Source organism: Protopterus annectens, chromosome 4.part1 (assembly GCF_019279795.1).
Source record: "Protopterus annectens isolate FY-2018-M chromosome 4.part1, PAN1.0, whole genome shotgun sequence".
Lineage (NCBI taxonomy): Eukaryota > Metazoa > Chordata > Ceratodontiformes > Protopteridae > Protopterus > Protopterus annectens.
Window position 1 is genome coordinate 563,881,661 of NC_056734.1, and position 23,401 is coordinate 563,905,061.

The following is a 23,401-nucleotide window of genomic DNA, read 5'->3' on the forward strand; positions in this document are numbered from 1 at the left end:
CTCAGCTAGAGTGTCTTCTGCATGGAGACATGCGTGAATGGGCGTACCTTCGTTGAAGGCTGTCAGGGCTGGTAACTCGGCACATAAAAATCCACTACCAATCATTAGCGGACCAGAGTTCCGCTGTGGCGACCCCTAACCGGGAAAAGCCGAAGACAAACTGCCTCGACAAGAGGCATGAAAGTTTCTCCCAGTGCTTGCAACCAAAACTCAACACTGCAAAGCTACATCTCTAGAAGTACAAGTAGCAAAGAGACAGCCAAAATTCACCTTTACAGTAATATAGTTCATTACATTCCTGGGACAGCTCTAGTGTCCAGGAATAACGTCCCGGCTACAGACCAGGCAAAATAATTTATTTTAGCAAAGCAGTAATGTGATTAAGCCAACAGGGAAGGATGGCAATGTCAATCCTTGGGGAGGAGGGAAAAATGCGTATTCCATATGCATCTGGAGGGCAATCTACTGGTAGCCTTGATCAGAGTTCACAGCAGTGTGCACTCAAGGAGAGGAAAGTGTGGGTTCTTGCGTTAATGTGGGTAGCTTGCCCCCCTTACCAGAGGGTGGTGCTAGATCTTGAGTATTTAGAGTACATAAGCATCCATTATCAGAAGGAACGGGGGGATACTGAAACGCACACAGTCACATTTAAACTACACTTGGAAGTTAGAAGAGGTTTGGCAAACATCCTTCAAGTCATTAACTGATCCAGCTATAGTGTCAGCAGCAGTTTTGTTCGCCCTACAGGAGGCTTTCATACAATGACCAGCAAAGCCATCCAGTGTGCTTTGAGCCAGTAGAACAATGTCATTTCTAGCAGCTGTAATGCGCATCATGCAAGAATGCTAGATATTTCACGTCAGCTAATGTAAACATTACAAGGCTTGTGCAGTTACTCAATCTAAACAAAATATAGCAGCATCTAAAAGGTTAAGATGAAAGCAACAGATAGAAAAATGGAACAGGACACTGCTCAGGAAGCTTTAAAATTCACTGACTTTATGCAGCACACCTTAATGAAAAGCCTGCAACTACAACTGCCAGTAAATACAAAATTCTTAATTGTGAAAGGAAAACTAGCACAAGTACAGTAAAGCAGTTGTGGGTTAAATGGGGTTTACCACTCAGTCCTCAAATTTACCTGGAGTACATCTCTGCTTGGCAATGTCAAGGAAAAGCCAAAACGGGGTGATTTGCATCTATACAGAATGCACTGAAGAATCAAAGTCAGCTTTCCATCAACCTTCAATCAAATGTTTATTCAACAAATTCTACTGTTCCTTACGCAAAGGAAACTGTAGTCCACAAAGTGGATTAAAATTATGCTTATGTGGCCCCAGGTTTAGACCTAAAAAAGGAATCACTTGGCAACTTTCCTAAATTTAAGACCTGCTTTGTACAAGATTGCTACTTGGTATAAAACCACTGACTGCCTTGCAAATCTTCTGTCACTTCAGTGCAATACACCAGCAGGTTTAGAAATCCAAAAAAATAATGTCTAATGTTTAAGAACTCGAGCCAACTAGATGCACCTATATTCTACAGCCTCTGTAGTGGAGAGTACAGGGCTTTGGGTTAACCTAGGAGCTCAAGAGTTCACAAAGGAAATTCAAAACATACTGTAATACAAAGCAAACATTCACTCTAGAATCAAAGTGTGGCTTAGCTGATGGCATGGCAGGAACTGCTTCAACATCTGCCAGTTACACCTACCAAACCATATCACTGACTTGCTGAGATTGCAGACAGTTCAATAAATGTAACATTAGTACTATGCTTTGAACACCAATCATTTTCTCAACAAATAGCAACTGACATCACCACATACTAATGGCTACTTTACATAATTACTTTACTTCAAAATGCCATGCAAAGCATGTTAAAACATCACTTCCAACATACCAGAAATAAGACTGAGGGAGCAGCAGCCTATGCTGGTGTGCACTGTACTACATAAGCATGACATTTTATAAACATTATGCTGAACAGGCACTTTGCCTTAATGCAACTCAAATTTTGCTAGGGAGGGGACTCTGGCCCCATACTACCACTCAAACGGAGTATTGGCAGAGTGAAAATTTACTCTCGGATTGTCAATTCTCACCTCCTTCAATGGTATAGACTCTCTCGTCCACAAACTAGTAAACCATCCACTTAATGTCCCATCCCTCCAGAATCTACTCCAACCCTATCGCACCACCAGACCAATAAGATCCAGCAACAAAAATCACGTGCACATCACTAAAGCCAATAACACTGCTGGTGAAGCACTAATCTTGCACCATAGCCAAATTATTAAACTCCCTCCCACCCACAATTACCACCATACCATCACGCACCCACTTCAAAACTTAACTAAAAGCGCACTTAAAAACATGCTGGCTATGCCCTTGCAACTCCCACTCTATCACCCACCCCATCCAAACACTACCTTTGTTTCCACTCCACTAGCTACCTTGATTATAGCAAGCTCAGATACTCCTAAACCAGTACTTATTATACAGCAGGAACTTCTTGTAACATTTGTTAATGTCTATTATGTACTTCAGATAAAGATTCTAGTTGTTTACTGATTTACTATGTTCATCTGTAAATATGTTGTAAGTAATTGCTATGTAAATCGTTAATCGCTATGTAATCCAATGTAACTACTGTGATTATTTTAACTGTGGGGCTTTTCTCCCCGGGCCTCTGTCCAGTCGGACACTCCTGGTCAACAAATAAATAAATGTTGACACCATGACACCTATGTGCAAAAATGGGTTGTGGGTGGACAGATGTACATGCTTTATACAGTGTTTAACTTTAGGTCCACTAAGTTGTGTACAACTTACATGCGCAACTTAATGCTCAAAAAATATTTCTATAAAGACCAGAAGTCACCAAGTGGCAACATGGTGGGGAGTCAAGTTGCTCCCTTACAACACTTGCCCAGTTTCAATAACTTTACACAAAGCAGTTATTCAGAATTACATAAACACAGATCAAAAAACTCAATGTTTCACACAACTGAAGGAATAAAAGTTCAAAATAAAGGGAGGACTTTCACCTGGAAAAAAAAATTCCATGAACTTAATCAGTGATGGAACCATTACTTTGCAAATCCCACACGGATTTCAGATTGTCCATTAAAAACAGTCTTTTACAAATGCACTTTAAAAGGGCAGTGACCCACAAAGAAATCCAGATACAAGTTAGAATGGTGCAATCTTGAAGTTACATTAACACCATTCCATCTGCCTCTAGCAATTTTATACAAAGAATCTGAAGCTTTAAAACATTAAGTAGCAAAAAAAATGCTACTTCTCAGCATGCCCAATGAGAACTGTACAGTTAAAGAGATGGGTTTACCTGAAGTGATCTGAATCCTCCCTTTAGCAGCATATGACCACACAAGCAGGGGAGCACAAGAGAAAAAACAGACAAGACAGTGAATCTACCTAAAGGCTGTACACAGGAGTCACATGACAAGCAAAAGCAGATAAATGTCTACTGCTGGCTCAGCAACACTGAACAGTGTGATGAAATACCTGAACGATATGGAAATGGGTGCAGAAAAAGCAAAATGTAGCAAACAGTTACGTGCAAGCCTGATAACTTAATTCAAGCAGTCTCAGCAAACATGGGATATATATATATATATATATATATATATATATATATATATATATATATATATATATATATATATATATATATATACACACACACACATATATACATACATACACACACAAAGCTGACAGATGAAGCTTGACTTGCTTGGTAAACGCACCAAATTACTGTTTAACATGCTTAGACAATTTCATATCTGTACTTAGTGTGGCAAGCAACTGTAGATTACAATTCCCTTACTCTGAAGTCAGTTAACTGAAACACGTGTTTCATATAACTACCAAAGTAGTAATTTCCAAGTACACAGGGCAACCAACTCCCATGCAAAACTTAAATGTTAAGGTTTGCATCAGAGGCTCACTTTTATAATGCTTTTGCTGCATTTAATTACATGCTTAACGTAGACTTTCAATATCTGGAAACAAACTACAAAACTGCTATAAGAAAGAACTGCTGCAACCCAACACTTCAATAATGCACCTTAATCACACCCCATCTTGAATTCTAGGTCTCAGGAGATGCAGAAGTGATATATACCCAGTTAGTATATAAAAAAAAAATTAATATATCAATCCATCACAACTTCACAAAGTCTTGGGTGTTATCCTCCATATTTTAAGACTAAAGACCAATCCAGTTAAAGCATGTGTGGTAGGGAATTTTTGAATTACTGCCTCAAGTCTCAGTAAAGCAGAAACATCCCAAACTAATGAGGGGGATGTAAAGCCGCTAGCAGTGAGATTACCAATTCCAATTAAAAATAGTATAAAAATGTGTAAAACAAGCTTCTCACACCAAGTGTTTGCATGCATTACACATGTGAATTGCTTTAAGTATTAGTGCATAACTAAACAGCTGTGTTTATGGCATTTATGGGCAGGAAGGCCCTTCACTTTAGTTACCTTTCTAATTATGCTGTATTATGTACCTAGGCTAACCATGCATAATTAGAACTGGAACCCAAGTGTGTCCCGCCTGCCCAAAAATAAACCCAGAGAGACTGCTATGTTCATTTTAATCTTCTGCATTCAGAAGAAATCTATTAACTTTAAAGGCTGCAAACGAACTTTTCACACAGAAGCGTTCGCATACAGGATACATGCAAACAAGTGAAAATTGGTTTTGTGCCTTTAGACAAGATACTGAACTGTCAGAAATCAACCTACCACCTAAAATGTCCAAGCAACTCAACTAAGTTTTCATTCACCTGTGTGAACTACATGCACATCAATAACACATACTGTAAGGGCCATTTGAAAATAGAGATATATATTGTTAATGTAAATTTGACAAGTGGGGAAAATTAGGCTTTTTGTTTTACGAAGTCCCCAATAGCCCATTCTGTACTGAAACGGGAAACAATCATGCTAATGGAAATCCTTACTAGAAATAATCTGGCACTTTTTTGAAGTCTACTTACTAACAATTTGAGAAGGTTGGCATAATGGTTAATGTGTTGACTATACAAAGTGCAGGGTTTGATTCACATGGGGCATTGGCTAGGCTTAGTGGCCTACAAGGGTAGCTACCCTAGTACTAATCTAGGAACCCAAGTAATCCGTGCATATGGTGTCTAAAGTAAATTTTGTCCTGGTTATCCTGCTCAAAATCAGTTTGATCCTTCAGAAAATTACAGTTCTTAAACTGGGGGAGGTAAACGGTCAGGCAATTCTGAAGTAGCTATGCTGTACAACCCACAGCTGAAAATCCATACAATAGATTCATTAGGGCTGTTAAACTTCCACTTGAGAATCTTCCAACATTTCCTTCCAGTTCAAAATTAGCAGATGTACAGATTACGGCTCCATACTATTCTCCAAAAGGAACTGCTTTAATTTACATGCCATTCCTAGAAAACATCACTCCACCAAAACGTTAACATTTTCTACCTATGCTGTGACTACAGCCACCTGCAAATGTTGTACCCTGGTCTCTGCTTGAAAACGGTTCACTTTTATCAGCATTCTACCCAATTTAAATGTAATTCAAGATTTAAAATATTAGATTAAAAATCCCAAGCCTTTTTGGTTGCTTCACCTAAAAATTCAAAAGCAGTAGATACAAATGAAATACACTGTGCTGATAAAGGGTAGTGTAGTACAACTGTTCATCCGTCCTTAAATTGTATAGTGAGCAGCACGGCATATCTACAGCTGTCCAATATTGCTATTATAAAGATTCAAATAATCACACCTGGACATGAGCCCTTCATCCACGCTACACAAACATGCCATGATGTAAAAAATGTATAAACCGCAGATATTAGCCCACAGTGTGATGCACCACCTCAGCTCTGCCCAATAAGCTGTTATTTTTTTAAAAAGTAGGAGTAAAGGACAATTAAAGGCTGCCAAGAACCACTGCTGCACCAAAATTAGACAGAAAGACACTACCTCACAGCCAGGAGGCTTGGTTAACTCATGACTTGGTGAAAAACTTCAAGATTCACTATGAAACAAGTACCCTACCATCACAAAATGACTTCTGATACTTATGAAATCAGAAGCCACTGAATACATACTTTTAAACTACTTGATTTACTGGTAGATTTAGTGTACCAACACCAGTAGAAGTTAAGCTCTTAAAGACTTAAATGCAAAAGAAAAATAACTGCCTCCCTATGAGGGATCGATATTAACTATATACCTTTCAAAAATTGTCACTTTCCCTTTAAAATGTGTGTAGTACACTACAGATGCCTAGAGGGCACTTCCTAAAAAGTCTGACTGATGGAACCTTTAGGAAAGGCGGATTTGTTTTTGGCAACTCAGTTGTCCAAGTACTGCTTAAACTAGATAGCATCTTAGCTTCTCCAGTGGATTTTCTGCTTTCATTAAGATTAAAACATTTAAAAAATTCAAAACTTACTGATTAACCATTTAAGAATAAAATGTTGCAATTTAACTGAAAATATTTGGAATATATCAACGCTATTTACTGGTTACCGATTCAATACACATTTATAGACATCGCAGAAATCGCTTTGTAGCTCCTTAAGAAATTGGTATGCCATGGCATCAGGAGCTTCTTAAAGATGTATTAAAAACAGTTAGTGCAGCAGTAGCCCACTCAGCTTTAGTGTTGCACTACGTGTCCTGTACCTTTTTAACCACCTCTCCAAAGAACCCAGTCTTCAGACCTTCAGTGAGCTCACCCTAACTGGTTGAAAAAAACACTGGAAAGCATCACCTGTGACAAATCTATTATCCTCCAGTAATGCATGCAGAAGACAGCTCAAAGATGCAGCTCCCTCCTGTAGGAGGGAGAGAGGTCCTGTCAGCGTGGCATCCAAACAGGATACAATAAAGACCACTGTGAATGCAGCACCTCCCCCCCCCACCCCCCCAAAAAAAAGTAGTAAAAACCTGTAGCTAGGACTAAGATGAGCTGACCAGAAAACCTTACACAAGTTGACCTGAGCCAGGCCTGCTCTGCAAGTCTAACGCTGGTCTCCAGTGAAAAAGTTAACACCCCACCCCCACCCCAAACCAAGTAGGTTAGCAAACAGTGACCCCTGGAGATTGTCCAACAGGATGACACCCAGGCTACCTCTAGATTAAGGCACCTGTTCAGGGGGACAGAAGGAAAGATGGAAGCTAACTAGGAACGTACTACCCCACATAATGCACAGAGGATTTGAAAAAAAGGGTTAGGGAGGGAATCTGTACTACAATTACAGAGGCACCTAACCACCATTTACCATAGAATTCACTGTTGCCGTAATGACTTGGGAAGAATTTCAGAGCTCAAGAACACTGGGCAAACTAGGAAGGGTACTGCTATAGTACACCCTGCATAGCTGCCACTGCAAACCCTGCCCCTTTTCTCTTAAAGTGGACAGGAGACTAAGCAAATGATTGCAGGATGGGCTACCAAATGACTCCCTCTTCAGGTCCTAAACTGACCGAATTCTTGCCATTAAAGAATTTACAGAAGTGCACTAGTACAGCCATTTAGATGCTCCTTTGCAAACTGACCACCCCTCCCTGCACACAGCAAATGAACAGCTGATCAGTATTTCCCACTTGCTTTTCCCATTTAATCTCAACTTCATATTCAAAGAGTGCAGGGGTAATGGCAAAATTACAGGGACCTATACAGCTAGTTTCAAATTACCACTTTGGGCAAGAAAACTGGACAAACAAGTTGCTTTGTGTTGTGAAACTCTTCCTAGTCTATCATAGCCTACAACTCGCATTTTAAACAGAGTGCCAGCAAGAAGTCCAATGACTAAAAGAAAATGGCTAAATGGAGAGCTTTAAAATGCAGCTGAAGTCCCAAAGTACACTTCACGTGGAGGATTTCAATAGCAGGGAACCCTTAAACCACTTCACTGACATTAGGATCCTACGCCACATTAGCAAAGATGGCAAAGTATGCTCTCTGATTAACACAGATTTTACAAATGTCAATTATGTAACAATCAAGGAACAGGTGCTGCACTTTGGTCCAAGACTCAAAAGGTAGAAATTTTCCATTCAACAAATGGACTTGCTTTTGTTTCCTGCCATCCCTCAAAACAATGGGTACATCCTCAAACATGTGCCTAAAAAGGCAAGATCAAACCAATCTAGTTATTGGGCTGGGATAAGCAAGTGACAGTTTCAAAAGGTCTACATGATTAGGGGATAAGATCTATTCTGTACTTCAGGGAGTAAGTTAAGAGTTCTTGCCAGTAGATGCTAGAATTTCACAACGTCTCAATAGCATAGGGGTCTTGTTTCTACACACCAACACTGGAAGCTTTCAAAAGATTGGAATCCTCTGATAAGGGAATGCCAAAGTCTCTCCCATCAGGGAAATCCTAACTCCAGTTAAAGAATGTTAAAGTTTTAATGCCAAGTAGAAAACCATAATCAACTACCTGAAATAAATTTACAGCCTCAAAACACAACCAAAGCCAACCGCCATCACAAGAGTGGATACCCCTGAACTACATGAAGGGGGATAGGTCGGTGCTGCCACCGAGGTAGTTTGAAATTTAAACCTCTACTGTTACAAGTAAGTAGGTCTTGCACAACTGTACTATGTTCACTCGCATTGCCTCAGTGGCATATGGGTAGGCTCCCAAAGCTTGCCCTACCTGGGAGAAGGGATAATGATCCAGGAGCACCTGGGTCATGGTCCTCGCAAAGCCTGCTCTGGAACCCAAGAATCCAGTTTGGAGTGCTTTGTTAAAGTATGAACAGAGGAACATATCGCAGTCTCTAGAATGCTTAAGAGTTTACTCCTTTCCAATATACTAACAGCTAGTCTGTTGACTGGGAAAAGTCCAACTGGGCAAAACACAATTTCAGAGGCCCAGGGAGAAAAGCTCTACATTTAAGTTACACACGAACATTTACAACTGCAAGATAAAAACATTTACACATGGACTTATTGACATGTTTAAATATTTTTAAAACTAGTGAGTTGACTGGTAGATTTAAAATGGAGTAAATAAAAGAGGACAACCAACATGCAATCACTTGCTTAGACACAGGTTGACCCTTCTTAGCCCCAGAAGCAGCTGCAACTTCCCTAAAGGTATTAGTTCCAGCAACGCAGCACCAGATCACTGCAAGTCCAACATATGCAGAACCTTTCCCTTGTTTTAAAGGTCCCAGAAAAAGGATGGGAGACTAGTATCGATTTAGGCTACATTCAGAAACTCTGGGCGTTAACAGGATTAGTGCATAAAAACTGTCCTTGTGGAAAATAAGTTTGGCCAACCATAACAGCTTTCAACTCAGACAACTTGCATATGTCAGAGCAATACAGATTTCCAAGCAACGAATCTAATGAGCCTGAAAGTCAGGTTCAAAAGGATGTGGTCATTTGTTTTCCCCAAGAACAAAGTTGAGATCCCAACGAGGAGATATTTGTTTTCAGGGGGTTTTCTAGTGCAACACTCCTTCCACAAACTTACCACAGACACTAGAGGGAAATCCATAGGCAGACAAGCAGAGATGGCCACAAAATTAACCTTCAGAGACACAAGATAAGCAATCATTGAGTAGCTCACAAAATTTAACTAAGGAACACACCATGCTGGGGACTTCTGATACCAGTTAGGCACCACCTAGAAAAAAATGCAAATTTAATCTTCTAGCTGCAGATTTTTTCCTCAAATACCTGCTGCACAGCCCCATGTAACATGTACAAAGACTGAATCTGCTCTAAGCTTGAGTCCACCAGTCACCCCTAACACTGAGCAAAACCAGAAGCTTGTAAAATACATTTGGTGAATTCCACTAAGGGAGAAAGCACAGTTGTGTACACTTACCATAAATGTAGATGTTAGAGTGTATTGACTTGCAGTCATCACCTGTGGGTTATCCCTGCTGTGGTAGCAGCCAGCCCAAATACTAGAGTCAATGCTTTTCTGAGTCAGCTGCTGTCACCTGTAGTCTGACAAAGTCATCAGTGCTACAAAGCAAGACAGCTGATGCCATTACAGTTTCTTGCCCTAACCAGTCAGAAGCACAAGGATATGGTAAAGTGGTCCTGGCGGCTAAAAGCCACCGTGAGAAGCTTGTGTCCCCCTAAGGAAAAATGAGGGGGAAGGAGGGCAACCAGGACTGCAACAGTGAATACACAAACATCTACATTTATGGTAAGTGTACACAACTGTACTATGTTCTGTGTTTCACTGTCAGTCACCACCTATGGGAGGATTCCCAAAGCTGAGGAGGCGGGTGAAAGGATTAGCTGGAGACCTAGGCATGGGTCAGCATGCTCTGCAGAACTGCAAAGGCAAACCCTGCCTTAGGCTTAGAGAAAAGCAGTAGGTGGTAATGCTTTGTAAAGCTATGGACAGAGGTCCAGGTGGCAGCTTACAAAATGTCCCTGGTGGGAACTCACGTGAGGAATGCTGTGGAAGTGGAGGTTGACCTAGTGGAATGGGTACGAATAGACTTAAGTTTTCCCCATGTAGCCTATAGCAGAAAAGGATACAGTGTGATATCCATTTGGAAAAGTTTTTCTTGGAAATGGGCTTCCCCTCTGCCCCTGGGGCAAAGCTGACAAGAAGCTGGTCTGTTTTTCTCAAGGTTTAGTAGTCCAGGTAATATCAGAGCCGTCTGTGCACGTCCAGTGAGTGCAGAATTCTTTCCCCTTGTTTTGAGGGTTAGGAAAGGTGGGTAGATGACCTGGTTGAGGGTCACATCAGACACCACCTTCGACAGAGGGTTAGTCATCAGGGAGACCCTGTCTGCATGGAAAATTAAGGGCTCAACAGCCACGAGTTCCTGAAGTTCTGAAATCCTTCTGGCTGAGGTGATAGCTGGTAGAAAAAGCAGTCTTCCAGGAGGGATCTCAATTCTGCTGAAGCAGCAGGTTCGAATGGTGGCAAATTTATTTTTTGAACATAATTCGGGTCCCAGGATGGCGAGGGTGGCCTTCTGGGAGGTCTGATATTAGAAGCTCCTCTGAGAAATTGTTTCAAAGGATGTGAGAAACTGTGCTGGTCCATCAAAAATGAGCTAAAATGGCTGAATGGATTTTTAATAGAAGAGAAGGAGGCGCGACTATTGAGCAACTCTGCTAAGTAGTCCAGGATAAGAGGGATGGAAGGTTGTGAGGTACTGGCCCCCTCTGGACTGGCTACAGGAGCAGAATCTTGTCCACTTCCCTGTGCAAGATTTTCTGGTACTGGGCCTTCTAGTCTCTGATCATGTCTAGGACCAGTTTGCTGAACAGGGGCCCCTTGTTTGCTTTTAAAGCATTAGCCATGCTGATAGTTTGAGAGTCTGCAATTCTGGGTGAAGCATCCCCCCCCCACACACACACACACACCTGGGTCAAGAGATCTGAGATTAGGGGAAGCTGCCTAGGAAGCTGTAATGGCAGGCTGTGCAATAAGGGGTACCAATGTTGTTTGGGCCAATCTGGAGCAATGAGGATGGCCTTTGGTCTCCTCCCTTATCTTGAGCAATACCTTGGGAATAAGGGCAGAGAAGGGAATTCGTACACAAAGAGGGAGTTCCAGGGGAAGATAAAGGCATCCACCTTCCACACTAGCTGGTGATATTCCCTGGTACAGAATTTTTTCAGCTGGCAGTTGGTGCGAAATAAAGACCCACCTCCGGAGTTCCCCACTCCTGAACGACTTGCAAAAAGATTTCTGTGGAGCTGCCACTTGTGGGGGTCCAGCAAGTCTCTGCTTAGGTGATATGTCAGGGTGTTGATCCCTGGTAGGTATTGGGCAATTAGGTGTAATCACATGGAGGAGGTAGTCAGCCAGTAGTTCATGGCTAGCCTGTACACAGCAAGATTGAGTCCCTTCCTGTTGGTTACATTACATTACTGCGGTGTGTTTTCATACGGAAAACCCCTGGGCAGAGATGGGGTTTGAAGGATGTCAGAGCCTTTTGTACGGCCATCACTGATGTGTAAGGGAAGGTGCTGGGCATCCCAAAGACCTTGAGTGCACCTGTCTGCTAGGTGAGCCCCCCTCCCAAAAAGCAATGTCTGTAGAGTCTGTGGCAATTGTCTGCCCAGTAGGACTGAGGAAGGGAAGACCCTTGTTTTTTGGCACAGGCCCCTGCCCACCAGAGAAATTCTGCCCTTATACAAGGGATAAGGAACAAGGTCTCTAGAGGCTGTGAACGCTGACAAAGGTTCTTTAGATACCACTGAAGTTACCTCATGTGAACCCCAGCCAGAGGAATTAGGATGAAAGATGCCACATACCCAAAGGCTTGTGGAAATTTTCTCAAAGTGAGGTGAATTGTGGAAGCCAGCTGGGTAGAGAGGCAGGAAGCTCTGCTTTTCTGGGAATAAGGCGGCCATTTGAGATGCTGTGTCCAGCAGTGCTCCCAAGAAAATGATCTTCCTGGAGGGCATTTTGATTTCTTCTTGGTGAACCCCAGGGAAGTTAGGAGGGTTTTGACAAAGGTCCTGGAGCAGCTTTTCTTTGCACTCTGCCTGAATAAGAGTAGTCCACATAAGGGTAAACCTGCATTTCTGTCTGCAAAATGCTATGGCCGGGGCCAAGCATCTGGTGAATACTCTGGTTGCAATAGATAAAGCTGAAGGGTAGCGCAGAGAACTGAACTGTGAGCCTGGTCTGAAGCGCAGGAATTTCCTGCAGGATTCCCTTATGGGGATGTGAAGGTAGGCATTTTAGGTCTAGGGTCACTAGCTAAGCTTTTTGTCAGCATAGGTAGCAGCTGCTGGAAAGTTAGCATTTTGAATTTGGGGACCACCAGGGAGATGTTCAGAATGGATATATCCAGGATTGGGTGCCAAGCGCCCTCTTCTGGGAAAAAGGAATAGTATGGAATGAAAGCCTTTGCCCTTTTGGTCTGAGGGGACAGGTTCTACTGCCCCCTGGAATACGAGTTTGGACCTGTTTCAATGTCTCTGCCCACTGATTTGGAGGAAAGTCTTGGTACCCCTCTTGGAATTGGGAGTTCGTTGAAAGAATTTGTACCCCTGAAAAATTAGACCCACTGGTCCTTTCTTACAAAAAGCAAATTTTCCTTGCAGAGGGAGAGCCTTCCTCCCAGCTTTTGAAGAGTGAAAGGAGGGCAGACGGGGAGAGGGAGTCATTGAGTTTGCCATAGAATGATGGCTTAGAATTCCCTCCCTTTGGGGAGGAAGTAGTCCACTGTTTCTCTGATGCCCCTGGGATAGGGGCCTACGTGGTCTGTCCCTGCAGGGCTTACCTTGGCAGTCTGCTATGTGCAGGAAAAGACCAGTGTTTAGGTGAAGTTCCTGCTAAACGTGAAAGAAATCTTACTGTTGGCATAGATTTTTCTTCGTCTTCCATCTTTTTAAGCACCTCTTACTCCAAACAAGTGGCCCTTGTCCAGGGATGCATCAATTAATTTAGACTTCAAATGATCAGGGAGAGGTTGTTCCTTCAACCACGCACATCTGACAGACCCAGACACTGCTGCCCTGATTGAGGCTTCTAGGGCATATCCACAGTGTAATGAGTGTTATGCCACTTCACAGATTTACTGCACTCTATTTGCCAACTCTTTCAAATTAGCACAGGTCAGGAAAGGTTGAAATATTTTGTTTTAACAGTTCCAAAGTGTTGATATTTTAACATATGGAACTGACAGTTGAGTGCTCCATTAGCCAAGGTTGCAAAGGTGTATATTTACCTCAGTCCAGAGCTCTGGAATACTGGTCAGAAGACATACAATTCTTAGAAGAACTAGTCTTGGCTCCTTTAGGTTACGGAGTAACAACCTCCATCAGCAGCAGGATTTCTGCACAGGTATGTGAGAATCCGGTGCTCCAATACCAGTCAGGTTTACTGGGAGCAGGTGGGAGGGTGTCATGGGCTAAGATGGATTCACTGAAAACATCCACCACATGTAAAATAGAGTGTGGCCAGGGGTCTGTGCTGGGGCAAAATCCTGAGATTCCCACTGTAAATGTTCCAAGGGTGTGAAGGGTTCCCCAAAGGAAGACCTTCTGGTGGGGATGCAGAAGGAATGAATGGATTCCTCTGCATCCAAATCCTCATAAGCAGTTAGAGGTGGTGGTCACTCTTCAAAATCTGAGTAAGACTCCTCAGAATCCTGTTCTGTCAATTTCAGGAGAAGGGCTGCTTATCCTTTTAGAAGTTGAAGCCTGACTAACCCTGATAAGGGAGTTGAGAGTCTCCACCATTTTAAGCATTTGTACTTGGGGTGGTGGAAAGAGCTAGATGGCGACTAGAGATTTTCTACGAGTGGCCTTTGCTTCTAAGCCTATGAGTATCCACTGGTCTAACAGGAACGGTAGTCGGATGAGAAAACGTTAGTCTATACTGTGTACTGAGAGGCCTCCTCGGAAACCAGTGCCAGAGTCGCAGCTCTGAACCCAACCGAAGCAGTCAGCCAAAGATTCGGAAGATGAAGATTTCTGCAACATACCAGACTCCAAAAGTCTCGGTCGAGGCCTGCATAGATATCAAATCGGGCATCAGGGGCTGCGAAAGCACCTCACTGAATTCCAGAGAACTGACTACCTGCTTAGCAGTAGTCGGAAGGCTTAGCCTTGTGTGGTCGGCAGCTTTCTCTGCGTTTTGAATGTACATGGATTGTTGGTTCACTGACGCCACTTCGGAATTAGACTGAAGACTATACCAGTCTATAAGCAGCTCCAAGGCAAATGGTTCACACGTTAAAGAGGGCACAGAACCGGCAACGGGGGACATCGTGGTCTGGGCCTAAACAAGTGACTCAGTATGAATGGAAGTCTCGCTGTAGGATTGTGCTTTCCACAGGCGAGAATTAACTTTCGGACATAGTTAGTGCAAGACAACCCCAATGGGGTACTTGCATTTTCGGCTGTAATTCAAACTCTGGTAGCGACAGACCAGCACACTTGCCAACCGCTTCTGCTATGGGCTTGATATCAAGAAAGACTGATGTAATTCTCAGCTGCCTTGCTTTATATAGCACAGAAAACCTGACGTCAGACTACAGGCGACAGTAGCAGACTCAAAAACATTGACTCTGGTATCCAGACCAGCCAAGAGCTACCGCAGCAGGGATAACGCACAGGTGTTGACCAACAGTGAAACTAAGAACATCCAATGTTGCCTTGGGTAAAGGGGAGTCTAAATGATCTCTGGTAATTTTCTGAATCTTTAAAAGTACCTTGGGCATCAGTTTAAAGGGTGGAAATTATAGGAACATTCCCGTCCAACAAAAGAATGCTTCTGTCCTCCAAAAGTACAGTTTTGTACCTACCATAAATGTAGATGTCCGATAGGTATGCATCCGCAGTCATCACATATGGGTTGTCCTGCCTCAGGCAGCCCTTCAGTCGGCCGGATTCCAAAGTCTGGGTCCGGCGTCGGCTGATGTCGCCCTATCCCTGACGTCACAGCACCTGGGGTATAAAAGCGTCAGCAGACGCCATCTTCCTCAGTTTTTCTTGCCCCAGATACCAGGTGCCCTCTAGAAAGGCTAAATTTGGAAAATGCAATAAAAAATCCAAACATTTGCAAAAATATATATGCAAAAACAAATACACCATAATAGATCCCCCCAGCTAGCTAAGAGAGATAAGCACCCTAGGAATACCACAGAGGGGAAGGAGGGAGGGTAAACCTGACTGCAAATGCATACCTATCGGACATCTACATTTATGGTAGGTACAAAACTGTACTATGTCCTTCAAGGATGCATCTGCAGTCATCACATATGGGTAGAATACCATAGCCAATCTGGGGGTGGAGGTACTAGGAAAAGGATGGTGTAGCTAAGATACCCTGCAGGACAGCCGTAGCAAAGCCTGCTCTGGATCTGGAATATAAAGGTAAATTGTAATGCTTGGCAAATGTATGCACGGAGCTCCATGTGGCAGCTTCTAAAATGTCTTTTGTAGCCACCCCTCTTAAGAAGGCTGTGGAGGTGGCTGTGGCTCTTGTAGAATGAGGTCTAATGTTAGCTGGTACAGTCTTTCCATGAAATGAGTAACAAAAGCGGATGCAATTTCCTATCCATTTTGAAATTGTCTGTTTGGAAATTGCTTTTCCTTGAGTACCAGCAGCATATGCTACCAGCAGCTGGTCAGTTTTCCTGAAACCTTTAGTTCTGTCCAAGTAGTAGCGCAACTGTCTGTGAATGTCCAGGGTGTGCAGCAGTTTCTCCCCTTCGTTTTGTGGATTTGGGAAGAAGGTAGGCAAGTGAATGGCTTGATTCAATGAAACCCTGGATACCACCTTTGGCATAAAAGTAGGATTAGTTCTTAATGAAACTCTGTCCTGGTGAAAAATAATAAATGGCTGAACTGCCATCAGGGCCTGCAATTCCAAAACCCTTCTTGCTGAGGTTATTGCCAGAAGGAAAGCAGTCTTCCATGAAAGGTACTGTAGATCTGCAGATGCTGCTGGTTCAAATGGAGGCAGTGTTATTTTCCAACACGTAGTTAAGGTCCCAAGCAGGTAGAGGTGGTTTCCTAGGAGGTTTGATGTTTTTAATTCCTCTTAGAAACCGTCTTAGGAGAGGATGAGAAAAGACAGGTGGATCAGTATTGTACTCTGCTGAAATTGCTGAAGCATGAATCTTAATGGAAGAGTAAGACAGCCCATTGTGGAACATTTCTGCCAAATATTCCAGGATATGTGGCATGTTCATCATTGTCGCATCTAGGCTCTTTGTGGTGTTCCAGATGAGAAATCTTTTCCATTTTGCTGAATATGCCTTCCTTGTGGAAGGGCGGCAAGCTTCCATAATAATATTCTTCACTCTCTGGGATAGCTTATCCTGAGGAGGAGTCAAGGTATTCTCCACGCTGTTCGTTGCAATGTTTTCAGGTTGGAATGTAGAGTTTTGCATCTGTGCTGTCAGAAGTGGCCATAGAGGTAGGGGCCATGGTTTCGTACGCGACATGCTCCTTAGCAGTGGGTACCAGTGCTGTCTTGGCCAGTCCAGAGCTATCAGAATCACTTTTGGCTGCTCTGCCCTGATCTTCAGTAACACCTTGGTCATTAATGGAATAGGAGGAAATGCATACACTGTCAGATTTCTCCAGCTGAAAGAGAGGGCATCCACTTTCCACGCTTGTGGGTGGTATGTCCTTGAGCAGAATTTCTTCAGTTGATTGTGGGGGGATGCAAATAGATCCATGTCCGGGCTCCCCCAAGATTGTGTCATCTGTTGAAAGATGTCTGGGTGCAGCATCCATTCGTGTGCATCCATGATATTTCTGCTTAAGCTGTCCGCCAGTGTATTGTCCTTCCCTGGCACAAACTGAGCTTGTAGCTGTATATTGAGTTTCAAGGAAAGATCCCATAGATTCATTGCCAGTCTGTAAAGAGGGTAAGAATGGGTACCTCCTTGCTTATGTACCACATAACTGTGGTGTTCTGTCTTTAGTAGATGGCCTTGCTGCAGAAAGAGTTTGAAAGCCTCGATTGCATGTATCGCTGCTAGCATTTTCTTTTTGATGTGCATGCGTAGCTCCTTTCGTGACCACTGTCCTTGGATACCTCTGCCCTCCATGTGTGCTCCCCAACCTAGGTCTGAAGCGTCTGTTGTAATAGTTTGGGAGGTTTTCGGCTTTGTGAAGGGCAACCCTCTGTTGGACTGGCTGGCCTGAGCCCACCACAGAAATTCCTTGTGAAGGCATGGAATGAGTGGGATTAACGTTTCCAAACTGTGCTGAGTCCATAAACTCCTTCGGTACCACTGTAGCTTTCTCATATATAGCCTTGCTTGTGGAATCAAAAGAATACAGGATGCCATGTAACCCAGGGCCTGCAGGATTTTCCTTGCAGTCAGCTGGGTTTGTCTTGTCAGATTCTTGAAGTAATCCGGTAGTTGACTGTTTTTCTTCTGTGAGATAAGCCATTTGGGTGGTTGTATCTAGATCCGCACCCAGAAAGGTTATTCTTTGGGATGGAACAAGTCTTGATTTGTGCATGTTGACTGTATATCCCAAGGCCTGTAGAATATTGATGGCATAATTTAAGTCCTTTATCAAAGTTTGTTGGTTGTCCACTTGTATAAGGCAGTCGTCCAGATATGGGTAGACTTGAATCCCCTGGAGTCTGCAGTGTGCTATTACTGATGCCAGGCATTTCGTGAATACTCTGGGCGCAGTAGATAAGCCAAAGGGCAATGCTGAGAATTGATAATGCTCTGACCCTGCAAGAAATCTGAGGCATCTTCTGCAACTTTGTCTGAGGGACATGCAGGTATGCCTCCTTGAGGTCTAAAGTAACCAGCCAAGACCCCTTGCCCAGCATGGAAGGAGTTGCTGTAGAGTCAGCATTTTGAATTTTGGCACAATGAGACAAGTATTCAGTGCGGACAAGTCGAGAATTGGTCTCCATTGATGCTCTTTTCTTGGAACAAGGGATAGCCTGGAGTAAAATCCTTGGCCTTGTTCTGAAATAGGAACTTTTTCTATGGCTTTCATTTGTAGTAAGTTTGAGATTTGTTTCAAAGCCTCTGCCCTTTGATTTGGTGGCAGACCTGGCATGCCTTTTCTTTTTGGCAATGTGTGGAAATGGAACCTGTATCTGTTGTCTATTATTTGGAGTGTCCATTTGTCTCTTGTAATTTTGTGCCAATTTCTTGAGAATAAAGAAAGCTTTCCGCACAAAGGTGCTTCTAATTGAGCCCTGGTTGGCAGAGTCAAAGCAAAGTCATTGAGTCTGTCCTTGTGCAGCAGTTGCAGATCCTGAACTGCCTGTCTGGATTGGAGGTTGCCATTGACGGCCTCTGTAGGAGCCCCTAGCTTGCCCTCTACCTCTGGCATACCTGTTCTTGCCCCTTTGAAATCTTTGTGTCCGGAAAGGACCAATTCTTGGAAGGCCAGTTTCTGCTGAATCTAGGCGGTTGGACTTGAAGAAAATCCTTGACTGTTTGTACAGATTTTGCCTTTTCCTCAAATTTCTTTAGGACGTCTTGAGCAGTGGAACCAAATAACTTGCTTTTCCAGTGGTGCATCCAAAAGCTTAGCTTTAACATGTTCTGGCAGAGATTGTTCCTTCAGCCAAGCATGCCTGCGTATGACACCTGTCACTGCTGACCTACATGAAGCTTCCAATGCATCATAACCACACTGCAAGAAGTGGTTGCTAACCTGCTGGGAGTTATGTACCAGATCCTGAAGGGATTTACGGTCAAGGGGTTCAGAAGACGACAATTTCTTATGCATTTCTTCTAACAAATACTCTTGATACTGTATCATGTGAAATTGACAATTTAATGCCCTCATAGCAAGAGTGGCAGAAGTATACACTTTTTTACCCCATCTCTCTAATGCCCTGGACTCCTTTGCAGAGGGGAGTGGGTTCTTAGTAACAGCTGCAACCCCTTTAGGGCCCTGTGAAATAGTTTCAGGGTCAGCAGAGTGGGCCTTATAAAGAAAAAAGTGTGTCCGGGACTCTAATACCCATCGGGCTTAACAGGGGCCAGAGGCAGAGTGTCCGGGGTCATATTAGAGTCAGAGTATACATCAATCACATTTAAAACATGAGGAATAGCCAAAGGTCTATGCTGAGGTAAAAGAAAAGTTTAGTCTTTTCCTGGAATCAGAATATTCCTGGCCCTGCCATTTGAAATGCTCTCTCAGTGTGAAGGGTCTCCCCAAAGGAAAGCTCTTCAGGAGGGGAGGCAGAGGGAATAGATTCCTCTGCATCAGAATCCTCGTAGGCCGAAGCCTCCTCCTGGTAGTCTGAGTGATCCGAGCCAACAGAGGCCTCCTCTGAGGAAAGGGGATCAGGAGGATCCATCCTGGGCCTTTTGTCTAGAGGGGGTTGGGAGCCCCTGTCCGGATGAGGCTGAGCGCCCCTAATTAAGGAGATAAGGTCCTCTGCTAAAGTTAGAATCTGTAAACTAGAAGGTCCCTGAGGAATAACTCTGTGAGGCATGGCTTTAGAGTGTTTTGCAGCTTTAGCCCTGGTGAAGGCCTTAATAGACATGGATGCAGGAGGCCTGGCTGCACCACGTGCTGGTGTAGTTTTGTCTAAAGGTATGGTGTCGGAAGATTCCAATACACCAGTTTCGGAAGGCAATTCTGTAACCAACTCGGTAGGAGCCTCCGGGGCCAAGGCTGTCTGTTGTAATATTTCAGGGTTCGGAAGTTCCAAGGACTATCAGCAGAGACTCGCAGTAGGCCTAGCCGCGGTTTCAGCCGAAACTGCAGCCCACGTGTCGGTCCTTGCCTTTCCGTTTCTTAATTAAATGTGATGTCGGGGTTTCAGACTGCATTTTGTAAGCAAAACTATCCCCAAAAAACTCTTCTGCGAACTCCGACCGACATCTAAGAGTGCGGCGGTTGAAGGAAGCGTAGGCAGAACAGCCCGAGACGTCGTGGTCTGGGCCTAAGCAGGGAAGTCAATGAGAGTGGAAATCCTTATGAGGTATTTGTTTCCCACAAGTTAAACAATTAACTTTTTCTGACATCAGCTGAGGCAAGGAGTCCCCAACAGGGTACTCAGCTTTTGAAGTCTTCAGATAGCGAATTTACAGGAGCTGGCCGACTGGCACTTGCGAACTGCTTCTGCTTCGGGCACCACGCGGCAAGAAAGACTGGGGAAGATGGTGTCGGCTGATGCTTTTATACCCCAGGCACTGTGACGTCAGGGAAAGGGTGACATCAGCCGACGCCGGACCCAGACTTTGGAATCCAGCCGACCGAAGGGCTGCCTGAGGCAGGACAACCCATATGTGATGACTGTAGATGCATCCTTGAAGGACATCATGGCTACAGAGATGTCTAAACCTTTGCAACTGGGTTTTGAAAGGAGGCAAACTACATGAAGTGCTCATCACATCTAGACCAAAATCAAGGCAGACCTCTGTCTCGAGTTTTCACTCAAGGGTCCATTTGAGATCTGCTTAGTCTACCACTAGATTTTGCAACAGGATGTAGGAGCGTCAAGGAACACCATTGGTAATGACTGCTTTGGAGCTATCCTATCGTCAAAGGCATGACCTTGTATTCCCTTGTTTCAGTTCACGGATTCTGTCAGACCAATGGAAGGGAACCTGGAGGACAAAAGTGGCTAAGAACTTAAAGTCCGAATCACTAACATTTTCGATCCGAGTGTGCTTTGTACCATCTGAAAAACCCCATTTGTCTTGCACTGACTCATGGACATAATGTTCATTGCGGCTGACTGAACCAGGGTCTTGAGAGCAAAAAGTCTTGATTGAAAGGAATCTAATCCCTCTACCACTACATGTTGCACAAAATCCTGCACTCTGTGTGAAGCAGCTGGGACCAACAATTACCATACCTTTCATGTGGAGTCTGACCAGTGAGTTGAGGATCACAGATGCCATAAGGATGATAATTTTGAGAAACGCTTGGGAGTTTTTGGAGAGAGAAATACCCAAAAACTTTCTAGTCAGGACTCTTCTGGTAGAAAGGCCATACCGTATTGTCCAGCATATACTCCAGGAAGACAATTGTTTAAAAGGACGGGAGACTAAACAACTTTGATGCGGGGAGCAATTGTAATCTGATAAGCATCTTTCAACTCTAGAATCACCATGAAACAGTGGCCCAGAACAAGTAAAGTAGTCTGTAGCGTGACTTTTGAATTCTGGTACTTGAAGAAAGATATCTAGGTATGACATTTAACACAAGTCTCCACGACTGCTCCCTTTTGGGTACCAAAAACATTCAGGTGCAAAATACTCATCTCCCATGCAGTAACTAAGTTCTATAATGCCCTGCTTGCAACTTGTGGAGTACCAGACAGAACAGATGTGTTATTTGCAGATATTTACCTGACAAAACTAGAGCCGGTGTTGTGGAACATTTCGAAACAGTTTCAAATCTTTTCAGGATACACAATGAAGCTACAAAGGCAATAGCAGTACATTATGTACCCACACACTGGTTTAGTGATATCCATGTGAACCTAAATATTTAGGAGTATGGGTTATAAATGATTCTAGTGTGGCAGCCAAAGATATGAGGGAAGAGAATAAAATAAACAGAAAAATGGAAGCTTTGTTATATGGATGTTATGTAAAATGCAAGCAAGCAGTTTTAGTCCCTTTATTCTACACAGGTCAGTCTTTTTTCTCAAAAGTTGTGGCTAGAAATTAAGGAGCCGAAGGATTATCTGGGAGAGGAAGACAGCAAAAGTAAAGTGTGTTAAGTGGATTCTACCAGTAGAACAGGACGGAGTGGGACTACTCAAGTTAAAGGGGCATTTCAGAGCTACACAGGACTCCTACACATAGCACAAGCAGAAAACTAATTCAAAGTGGAAACAGATGATGAAAAGAACAGTTTTGTACCTACCATAAATGTAAATGTTCGAAGATCCACATTGCTGCAGTCATAACCTGTGGGTAGTCCGCTGTCCTCGGTCGGCCCGAATACCAAAGTATTAGGCTGGCGTCTGTCATGGGCACTCAGATCTGACGTCAGTGCGTCATGGTATTAAAGCGCATGACAGACGTCATATCCTCAGTCTTTTCTTGCCCCAGATGTCAGAAGGCCCTAAAAATAAAGGCCACAGCCAAAAATAGAAAAACCTCCAAAACCCATGTACAAACATCTACGACCCAAACCATACAACCACTCCAAACTACAGAGGGGAAGGAGGGAGGGTAAATTGGACTGCAGCAATGTGGATTCTTCGAACATCTACATTTATGGTAGGTACAAAACTGTACTATGTTCTTCATCTCACATTGCTGCAGTCATAACCTGTGGGTAGAATCCCAAAGCAAGTGTAAGGGGAGGTTGGCAAAATTATAAAGCATTGGGAGCTAATATGCCCTGTAAGACTGCAGTGGCAAACCCAGCCCTAGATTTGGAATAAAGAGGGAGATGGTAATGTTTAGAAAAAGTGTGCACTGAACTCCAAGTAGCTGCTTCCAAAATATCTTTAGTAGCTACCCCCCTTAAAAAAGCAGTAGAAGTGGCAGTAGCCCTAGTGGAATGAGGTCTGATTCCAGCCGGAATCTCCTTACCATGATGAGAACAAAAAGCAATACAATGGCCAATCCACTTAGAAATAGTTTGTTTTGAAACCGGTTTCCCCTGAGAGCCCAAAGCAAAAGAAACAAACTGTTGAGACTGTCTGAACCCTGTAGTCCTGCTCAAATAACGCAACTGCCTGTGAATATCCAAACTATGCAAAATTTTCTCCCCTTTATTTTGGGGTTCAGCATAAAAAGTAGGCAAATGAATAGATTGGTTCAAGGCCACATTTGAAACCACTTTAGGCATAAAAGGGTTAGTACGCAGAGACACCCTATCCTTATGAAAAATCAGGAAGGGTTCAACTGCCATTAGAGCCTGTAATTCAGATACCCTTCTAGCAGACGTAATGGCCAACAAAAAAGCAGTCTTCCAAGACAAAAACTTTAACTCA

At 43.4% G+C, this 23,401-nt stretch overlaps 1 protein-coding gene across 1 annotated transcript in view; it reads right to left on the reverse strand.

Annotated features, from left to right (window-relative positions):
* The window catches only part of LOC122801252 (eukaryotic translation initiation factor 4 gamma 1-like), a 2,968,223-nt gene that overhangs the window by 2,501,556 nt on the left and 443,266 nt on the right, over positions 1-23,401 (reverse strand). Inside the window, exon 4 of the mRNA XM_044070804.1 lies at positions 3,352-3,372. Within this exon, the coding sequence (XP_043926739.1) occupies positions 3,352-3,372 (21 nt within the window). The remainder of the gene's footprint in view (positions 1-3,351; positions 3,373-23,401) is intronic.